Source organism: Passer montanus, unplaced genomic scaffold, assembly GCF_014805655.1.
Source record: "Passer montanus isolate IOZ18808 unplaced genomic scaffold, ASM1480565v1 scaffold27, whole genome shotgun sequence".
NCBI lineage: Eukaryota > Metazoa > Chordata > Aves > Passeriformes > Passeridae > Passer > Passer montanus.
The window spans coordinates 11,489,037-11,499,828 of record NW_024367372.1 but is presented as its reverse complement, the minus strand read 5'-3'; the positions used below and the strand labels follow the sequence as shown (position 1 = coordinate 11,499,828).

At 38.0% G+C, this 10,792-nt stretch overlaps 1 protein-coding gene across 4 annotated transcripts in view; it reads right to left on the bottom strand.

Annotated features, from left to right (window-relative positions):
• Nucleotides 1-270: 270 nt before the first annotated feature.
• Nucleotides 271-10,792, bottom strand: part of EML5 (EMAP like 5) — a 100,044-nt gene continuing 89,522 nt past the window's right edge. For 3 of the 4 annotated variants that reach the window (XM_039712775.1, XM_039712776.1, XM_039712778.1), the window contains 3 exons: nt 9,925-10,078; nt 8,974-9,074; nt 271-8,647 (listed from right to left, as the gene is read on the bottom strand). In XM_039712775.1, the coding sequence (XP_039568709.1) occupies nt 8,611-8,647; nt 8,974-9,074; nt 9,925-10,078 (292 nt within the window). In that variant the 3' untranslated portion in view covers nt 271-8,610. The remainder of the gene's footprint in view (nt 8,648-8,973; nt 9,075-9,924; nt 10,079-10,792) is intronic. The other variant, XM_039712777.1, reaches the window with a different exon arrangement.

The following is a 10,792-nucleotide window of genomic DNA, read 5'->3' as shown; positions in this document are numbered from 1 at the left end:
ACAATTAATAATTACTGATACTGTTCTCCACTTAAAAAGCCTATGAATTGCCACGTCACTTGAAAATAGATACTCTGAGATGTCTCTATTTATACCCAGAAGAAAGAAGGTACCACTGAAGTTCTAAGGAATTATTTTTTTCCTGCACTTTCCTGAGTACACTGTGGTTTTCCCCTTCAAGAAAGTTCCTGTGACTTATATGACAAAAAAATAATGCACACACATGCCCATAAAGACAGTTAAGTGATCTTAAAATGATGGAAAGTGTTGAACAGTAACATAAATGCACTTTTTTATTAAATCTTTTTTATATTTTGGGGAACTACATTTTCACAAAAATATACAAAAGAATTTCTTTTTACAAATATTTACATTCAATATCAGAAAACAATGATAGCTACATATTTTAAACTTAAATTTGACAAATATAGTCTTGAATTCTGAAACTTAACACGCCAGGAAAAGTATTTTTAATTTTTTTTAAATAAAGTACTCAAAGTTCATATTCAAATTTTAAAAAATCTTAATTAATGCAAAAATCTGACATTTAATTTATATATATATATATATATACTTTAAATAAACATACAACATTGTTACAGGAATTAGATGTTCATGGTGGAAACCAAAATGGAGAACACTTAAACCCATGATCCATATAATATATGACCATACCTTTGGACTAGTTTAAAATACCTTTTTTTTTCTTTTTTTTTTTCTTGTTAAAGTAAGAGGGATTATCTGACACACTCCATAATGAAACGACAAATCTGAACAGACAACTGCATTTTAAGCTTAAAGAACTACAGTAAAATATTTTTGTAAGGTGACCTGACGGGGCTGGAGAGGAGAGGAGAGGATGCACTCTGGTGTTGCACAGAGCACTGCTGGAATGGGTTTCCAGATGAAAGACTGCAAAGAACATTATTTTCCTACAGAATTTCCCAATGCCTTCATTAGCTGTCCCTTGCAGAAATAGCTGCCACCATTAAACTATTTTCCATGTGAGATGAGGAGACAAGAATTTGTAAGGACAGCAGAAGACCAGGACCATCTCCATTGGTGCATTTCCACTGCTGTTCTGGGCTGTCACCAATTGCTCAGTGTTCAGTGTGAGAAAAGCTTTTCCTCTGCTAAAACCAGTGAACAAATCAAGCTACAAAGCTAAAACTGCATTAAAAAAAAAGGAAATTGTTCTAATGCATTTAGTTTGTTATATTTTCAAGTTATCATTTTGGGCTTGAGTGTATTCTAATATGGAATTTTACATTTAAAATGCCTTAGCTTGCTTCACAAACCAGTAATGCAGCTTTTCCATTACTTTATTCTGTATACCTATAACTGAACTAAAAAGCAGAAATTAAGCTAATTAATAGATACTGCTAAAAAAAAACAAATAAAAAACCAAGCTATTTTGCACCTAAAACCACAACACCAGGGTACATAGTAGCAAGAAAAGGAAAAACAGACCAGAAATTTTTAAAGTTCTACCCAACAGCACCAACATTTCACAAAGTACAGGAAACCGTTTTTATTTCATGCAATGTGTGTCTGTGTTCATGCCTGGAGTTCCTTTAGAAAGGATATTTACTGGATTCCAAAAGAATACAGCGTCACACATGTCCTGGGTGTAACTGGTGATAGAAAAAATCATGGTTTTATGGCAGTACCACTTCCAGCTCCATTGCATGGAAAGATCCATCCCTCCCATCCATCCCCATCTCAAGAATTTGTAATTAAGTTAATAGAAAAATAATTTCAGCAACAGAATGCTTGGGATTGGCTTTGGCCATTACAAATGACCACAGTAACAGCAAATCTGTGGTTAAAGTTGGCCCTTTCAGCCACTACATTGGAAAAATAATTTATTTTTGGTGGCTGGGATAGGGGCTTCTGTGGAAAGGAGGCAGAGTAGTAAGAGCCAAAGCTACTAAAGTAATAATGGAAGATATTACATAAACATATCTTTGTTTACCTAAAGGCTTACAATCCTGCAGAGGACTGAAACTAAAATACCCCTCTACTACAGCCCTTTTTCAGAACCCACCAATGCAATGCTTGCAGTAATTTACATTTTGTTCTTATGGCCTCGTCTTCTTCCTCAGCCCCACTGAGAGCAGCTGAAGGCAGCACCAGCTTTATGAGCTCTGCAGCACCACTCACAATGGGACAATGGCAATTGTCCCTTCATCTCAGAAAACTGGTAAAGCACAACTGGCCTTAATCCTCTGGTTTAACACACCCGTTATGTGGGTGCCACTGAGTAGTTGAGTGGACACAACCTGCTTTCCTTTACAAACAGTGCAAGTCACACGATCTTCACATCACTGGAACAAACATGACAATACTTTGGGCGATATCATTAAAAAACAAAAAACATTTGAGTTTTTGGTTTCTTTCTGTTTTTCAATAAGCTGTCACATGACATCAGTGCCCAAACTAAGCAAGATAGGGTCCTGCAAAGGGCAAAATCACTTTGCAGGGTCTTGAAGGTATCCCACAAACAGCAATAGAAACTAAGGAAACACCTATTTTGGCTTCTGGAAGAGAAATCCAAACATACCAAGCAACAGGAACATCCTGCCTCTCATGTCCCAAACTTGACTGCCTTCTTGCAAGTAGAGAAGGATCAGTCCTGCTATTCATGCGCAAATTTTGTGTTTCTTACAAAGAGTTGCTACAAGAAAAATCCAGTTGTCTAACCAGCATCTATAATGAGTTTGGATTGCTTTTATACATAAAGTTTACCATCATTATTTCCTTTCTTAGTAATGGTTTACTATGGGATAAAATCAATAATTTTATACTGATTTATTTCTCTGATATATACTGATTTATATACTCAGATGTATTTGTTGGGTCTAATTACATTCACCTGACTTCCTATATATTTGAAGGCCCATGGCATGGAACCACTGTAGGAAAATTTGGCTCAAGTAGGATCTGAACCACTCTCTGCAGGTTCCTCTTGCTGTCGCACTTTGAGTTAAATGTAAAAGCCCACAGCTTTCATGTCTGTCACCTTAAATGTTGTGAATGCCTGGGAACAGAATCAAGAACTGCTGAATAAGAAAGAAACAAGAGGCAGTAATTGCAACATCTTGGTTAAGAAGAGTTTTTTGAAGTATAGTATTTCTTTGGTTTAATATTTTTTGTTTGAAGAACATTTTCAGAAGAGGCCTATTAAAACAATCCATGTTTGGTTTAGGTGGAAAGATAAGTAGCCTTTTAAAATAGATCCTTCAAATCTTTTGCCTGAGCTCTCAGTACTACAGAGCACTTCTGTCTTAATAGCACTTTCTTTGTTCCACTGCAGCTGTGGCTAACCTGCTGTTTGTGCTGCACCTCAGCTCTGAACAGGTGTCCCACAGGTACAGGAGTGCAGACAGCAGTGAGTGGGAGTTTTTGCATCTTCCCAAAAACAGAGCAACCAAAGCTGCCTGCAGCCTTTCCCTGAGCACTCTGCTGCTCTCCAGCACTTACACTTCCCAAGCAGCCACTGAATGCTTCCCACTTGAAACAAGATGTTTGCCACTCACCATCACCCATGTCACTTCTTTCTATTTTCTGTCAAAAATAGCCTTTGCCTATTTTTGAGTGTTCCTTTCTCTGCTTTCCTTTCTTCTGCCTTTTCTCCATGTTTGTTTACTGGTTTCCTGTTACTGCTTCTTCCACCCTATGTTCCATAATTCCAAAAAGAAGAGGAAATGATAAACATTATGGAAATTAGAAGAATTGCCTACTGCTAAGACCTTACACCTTTTGTTGTTTTGTTTTAAACAGAAGGGAAGGAGAAGGGAACACGTGTTCCATACTTTTTTCCCTCTTCCTTTCCAAAGAAGTAGTGAATAGGTTGGATTGCTGATCTCACAGTTAACAAAAAAACAGATCAAGGTATCGAGGTTTTGGCTGATTTGCTGATGGTAAACTGAGAGAAAAGGATAGTGAGCGTTTACCTGTTCTAGCATCAAATAGACGGAGAAAACCACCTAGGACTTCTGAGATGCAAATGATTTTGGCAAGGAAACCTATTGTGGCTTTTATGCATATTAGACACTTAAAACTATTCTATTTGTATTTCTAAAAGGCGATATGTAGAGTTTAAGTCTGAAGTGAAAGCTAAGTGAAGAGCAGAAGGCAGGGCCAACAAAATAAATGGGCTTGGTATAATTAACCAACAGTGAATGATATGAAGAACAACAGCAGGCTTTGGCAAGCACATGGATCTATCCACGTGAGGAGAAATCAAATGCTGTTAAAAATTTTAGAAAAACAGAGCCAGTTGCAAGGAAGCATAAAAAAACAGAACAAAAAAGCACACAAATGCAATGCAACTAGGGGTGTTTACATCACTGATGCAGCAATTAATTTTGTGATTTGCAGTCTTACTTCCCCTTCTGTAGAGTCTACAGGATGCTCTGCTTTGTCCAAAACATTGACAAGATGACATCTTTTCTGTAGCTTATGCCAACAGAATTATTAAAAAAAAAACAAAACACTTTCAGGATTAAGGCTGGTCACATCTCTGACACTGATAATGAAACAGGGAATATGTCACCTTGCCCAATCAAATGCTGTATTTGAAGCCAAGATCCTTTGCTTGTGAGACTCTTGCACCTTGTCCAGCCCATCCAGCCCAGGCTGGGCAGGATCCCGAGGCAGGGGAGGTGATGCACAGTGGGCTCAGGGCGGCTCAAGGGTGCTGGGTCTCAAACAGTGGGGCTCAGCTGCTTCAGGCAGCAGCTGAGAGAACTGGATCATGGTTTTAAACTAAGCCACTCCTGAATGCTATCGAAGTCCTGCTCTTGGTACTGAAGCCCTTGATTTTGGTCTTGTTTTAGACTGAGGAGATGTCTCACCTGCTGGACCTACTTTCTGATGGCACAAGTCCAGGTTAGCATTAACCTGACTGGTAGAAAGGTCAGTTATGCTCAAATGAATCTTGCTAACCCTGAAACCTTGACACAAAGCAAAGTCAGAAGTTGCTGTGTGTGCTTTTCCTCAGCTGTCACCAAGTGATATAATAGAGAGATAGATAATTTTCTGAATTTTCTGAAATCCTATCCTTTAGTTTCACAGCATTTCTTGCTTTCCCTAGCAAAATAAGAAAGTCATATATGCTGATTGCCTTCTTGAGATTAAAAAAAAAAAATCAAGTCTAAATGATTCTACATATTTGGCTAATTTGCTGTGTCTCACCTAATTCCCAGCTGTGTTCTTCAGTTCCTGCACTATGGCAACTTTCAGTTCTAAATGTGTTTATTTTTTATATTTCCTTGCTCCTAGGCTGAATTTTCCTTATTATCTGTTTTCTAAGTATGCTTATTAGCTTTCAAGGGCATACTTATTTTATTAACTGAAATGTTATTTTATTTTTACTCAGTTCTCAAGTTAATTTCTTTTATTACCAAAAATATTGCTGACTAAAGATCTCAAAGATGTATGTTTGCTGCTAACCAAAAAGACAAGCTACAGTAAAAAATCATCCACTGTAAATTATTAAATTTATACAAAGACCTTTTGCCTCCCTTTCCCTGGTGCAGAAGAGGTTTTCTCCAGCTTCAGGCAAAGCCCTCCTGCTCTCAGTCCTCTCTGATGCTTCCAGATGAAAGGCTGTCACTAGTCCTTCCACATTCCAGCTTCTTCCCTGACTTGTCCTACGGGGTTTTGTCCTCCTCTGACTTCTCTGTGGAGCATCCAGCCTCCAGCTCCCAGTGCCCATCAGAACAGGCAGCCCATTCCCATGTACACACGCTTCAAGCATGGGTGGCAACAATTAGCAAGTTACTACAGTAGCATTTAATGTAAACAGCAAATGAGGCACAGTAGCAAGCACCATCACAGACAAAAAGACCAAAAACACCATAAAGCTGCCAGCTTGGACCATGCTGACAGGCAGCTCTTCCCTTCAGCAGAGAATCACAGCTGCACTATGCTCCAAACTGCGACTGAAGCTCTGCTCACTCCTCTCCTCAACATTTGTGATCATTCCCAGCTGGCTGCGCCCAGTTTTTACCTGGCAAACCACAGAGCAGTTCCACCAGGGAAAACACTAGTTACCAACACAGGCTGCAGGAGGAGGAACAATGCTGGCAGTTTAGTTTTTAAAGAGCTCCTCAGCTTCCAGCTCCCATCCCAGCCCTTTACAGCAGCAGTGAGGTTTGGAAGAGACTGAAGAAGCAGGGAGACCTGGAGGCTGCAGCCTGGTTCCTCCCACCCCCCTTTCTGCTCATCCTTCAGCTCTGGTGTGGCCTTTGGGATTCCTCAGGGGAACAGCACCAATGGACAAATTATCAGTGGAGAGGCACAGCATTCATGAAGGGCATAAGGGGAGGGAGGAGCAGAGAAGAGGATCAGTGTCAGGGTTTCAAGGACGAAAGCCTCTTGATCCACATACCTCCTTCACTGGGTGAAGGCCTACAGAAGAGCTCGCAGAGCCTAGGATTTTGTGGGGAAAACTCAGAGACAGAAAAATATGGACTTTGATCTGGCACTCTGAGTAGGACAGACTATGAGTGAGCTCTTCAGAATCATCCATCTTGATCCAATGAAAGGCAACTTTAAAATAGAGGCAGGACAAATCTTACTTGAAGTGCAAGAGTCCTGCACAGATGTGTTTAATAAGGGATAGAATCACAGCCATTAAAGAGCACACTGCAAACCATTTCTCTGGTAAAGAGAAGATATAAACACCAGAGAGTAATTTTCATGTACAATAGACAGACAGGAAACAAAGTTATGAGATACATCACACTTCTTATATGCAATTCCCCTAAACTCCAAAACATTACTGCCAAAATCTCCCTGTACACTCATGACCAAAACCTCAGAGTTTTTGCTCCTGTAGAATAGCAGCTGCATGACTGGCAAGACTTTGCTAAGAACCATCTTGCTGAGAAACCTGGAAACTGTTTAGTTCATCAACTTCTTTAAAATAAATATTCATTCTAGATTGATATATAAAATATATTAGCTAAGACAGTTGGGTAACTAGTTTTGTATAGCACATAACAAGGAGAGCACAAAAGTCTGGCTCTATAACTTTTCTCCTCCTCTTCTGCCTGCAAGCCCTCCCATTCCCTCTGTAACCAACATGCACACAAGGTGATTACAAGAAGAGATGAGGTTTATTTCTTTTTCATCTGGCATAAGAAAATGCAAGAGATGAAAAATACCAAAGCCTCTTGACTGACCTAAACAAGTGCCACTGTCAAAGCAATGCTGGCTTACACAGAAAGAAAGCTTTCTCTTCATAGCAGAATGCCACAATGAGACCAGTGCTGATAATTAGTGATTTTTGGTCCCTGCTATATTGCATGAAAATTAACTGTCTGTAATGTTTCTCTATGGCATGATTTAGACAAACAGTTGATGAAACCTTCCTCACCTGTACCTAAAACACAGCTTTGTTCAGGATCTTACTATCACTGAAATGTTTTTCCAACTTAGAATCTCAGTTGCTTTGTAGGATAGAATAGATGCTCGAGGTGACAGCAGGTCCATTCAAAGAAGCAGATGACTGGACATTTTTTACAGTCAGAAGAGAAATCTGAATAGAGACATCTCCCAGCTAGTCCTAACTCTATTAAAAAGTTCCAATGTATAAAATATAATGCTCGGAAAATTCTCTCTGAATCTCCCCTATTATGCTGAGAAAATAAAATCAATTCATATTGCTCTGAAATTCTATTTTTGCCACTGCTGACATCCCAAACTTTATCAACAAGAAGACTACAAAATCCTCACCCTGGTCCTCATTTCCAGCAGAGAGGCTCACAGCCCAGTCAAGTAACACAGCAATAATCTCTCTTCCACTGAGAATACTTTTATTCACAAGGCAAAAATTGGAGTTAGACTTTTAGGTAGTGGGCAAGGCACTCGCAAAGTGAGCAAATCTATTTTTGCTCATAGAACTAATTTAATGTTTAAGTGCAACAAAAACACTAAATTAGCCATGAAGATCATGCATATCCAACGGCTTTCACCAGACATGTCTGTGACCCAGGCCTCTAAATACAGAAATATTTCAGTCATAAGGAATCAACTCTATCATTTTCTGCTTCATTAGATATGGTTTCCTTTTGACCAGCCATAGAAATATAATTTCTATTATAATAATTAAACATTTATTAAAATACTATATATTTAAGAGTTAATATATGGTCTCTCTCAGTAATAAAATATGGAATACTCTTTTTATCTATGCTATTTAGATCTCAAAACTTAAAGGAAAAACATTCATGCTGAAAATAGATCAATGTACAGCACTAGGTCAGAAATAGCATCTCTTGATTAACACCCCAAGAACTTGCTGTGAAACTGTACATTGATTAACAATTCACTTTTTCCTTTCATCCACATATTTTGTTTTCAACATCTGGCAGTGAGTGGAATACAAACCCAGATTTTCTGACACTGAAGCAAAACTAGCAGCCTCAGTGTGTCCATCCTTCTGGCAGACTCCAGGTCCTGTCTGTCAGAGACAGATTGCTCTGTGTCTTGGGTCACTTCTTACGCATGCAGGGCACAGCAGAATGTCACATTGCAATCCTGGGTGTTTCATGCCTGGTACTTCATGCAGTTTCCTCTTTGCAAGTCTCCATGTCTCTCTCAATGAGGCATATGCACACACTTCCAAACAAATAAGCTGTGTTTTCAAAAAGATATTAAATATGAGATAGAGAAGACTACAGTGTTGTTAAAGAAATGCCTAACACAACCAAAATAAATTCCCATTAAAAGTGTGCTGTTCTGAATATTCATGTGCACATTTTAAGTTATTAAATATTAGCTGTTCACATTAACAGGATATTAATTAGGGGTACTTATTTTGTCATAAATATGTTCTTTATGTACGAACAGGAAAGCAAGCCCATGGACAAAGGGCTGAAGGCTGAACTTGAGCTTTGCATTGCTGTGACTGTCCACGTGCAGTGCTGTGCAGATTGTGGCACTGATGGCAGGAACACCTACCTGCAGTCGTCCCCTCCAGCACTGACCACGTATCTGTCTCCACTTGTGAATCGAATATTAGTTAAGTGTGCAGAGTGACCTAAAAATCGTTTGTGTTTTGCCTGGAAAAAAACCCAAACAACAACAGAATGAGAGAGTCTAAATATTCTGTACCCTCCTAAATCAAAAAAGACCTGCATGTTTTTATCTCCCTTTTTATTGCATCATATATTTACAACATTCAAAAGTTATATAAGTTATCAAATGTGAAAGATCTCCTGAAGGAGAACTACTATTGAGCTGCAATGCAGACTAAATTGTCAGCCAATAAGAGAGCATTTGCAAATTGGAAAGAATGCTCAAGCTAACTCAATAATATTAAATATATCTTGTCACATGACTAACTTCCAAGTTTTGTGTAAAATTCCTGACAGTGAAATTATTTTCATTGCAATTGTTTTATCACATTATTTTCATTGCAATTGTGTGAGCAGTTATTTGTGCAGTCTCAAATCCTGAAAATTAACAGTGAAAACAAATTTAAAAAAATATAAATTAAAATTATAAAAACCAGTGAAACAATTTAACAGTGTTAGTGAAAAATATGTAAACTCTTTATCCACGAAGATCCACAGATGGGACTAAAATCACCAGCTATCTTCCTCATCTGTCAAATGGATCAGAGATGTGGAAACTACTAAGGGCTTTGAGATTTTTCATTAGGCAGGTACTATGCTAAAGCAGACTGGCAGGCAATATCAACACCTTCAAGAGGTTATAGCAAGAGCTCCTGCACAACTTGGTAGGGAAACTGATGTGGAGCACACGATGAGACTATGAAGCTAAGGAGGTACTAAAAAGCTACAAATTTAGAGGAGAAAATATTTCCATCATATGTGTTCTAGAGAAACAAGACAAGATCCTAATATCAACAGTACTTGTTGTTGTAACCATGCAAAAACAAGTTCTTACAAATTTTTCAGGACATGGAAAGTCAAAGAGTTTGACCATGCCAAAATCATCGCCGGTTACGAGATTGATTCCCGAGTGAGAGACACAAGCACAGTTCACATCAGCTTTTTCAGCATGCCTGGACCAGATCCCAATCACTTCATCCCCTAGAACACTGAAACACAAGACCAAGAAATTCTTTTGAAAACCACTGCAAAAACAAGAGTCAGATAATAGAAATCAGATCTCATATTCTAACTGGTTCTATAAAAATGCAATGCTTACATTTTATTTTCACACATGCACACCTTATATAGCTTTTATTCTGTAATTAATTTTTGAATCATTCCATAATTGCACCTGAAACTGATTCAGTGATATAATTCCCTAAATAATTTGGCCCACAGCAATGTGAGAGAACCAGAGGTGAAATCAAAAGAACTACTATTGTCCAGTAAGGCATTTGCAAAAAAAAACCCCAAAAAAACAGGAAAAAAAGAAAACAGGATGATTGGAAATAGAACATTATAGCATAAGCCTTAGTTTAATAAGCTTGAGATTTTGGAAAATTTCCAGTAAGGCATTTGCAAAAAAAAAAAAGAAAAAAAAACAAAAGAAAACAGGATGATTAGAAATAGAACACTATAGCATAAGCCTTCGATTAATAAGCTTGAGATTTTGGAAAAGGAAAAAATTTATATTCACTATTGCATATAACTATGTTCTGTTGATTCTGTAGTGTTTTCATATAAAACTAAAGAAAAGATTCTCTGAGTCGAATGAAGATTATTCATTATAATCAGAGAGAGAAAAATTGCCCAGCCCTGAAAACAATTATTTTAAAAGTCCAGAAAACTTGCTTTGCAAAGCCTTGTAAAAGGGCATTTAC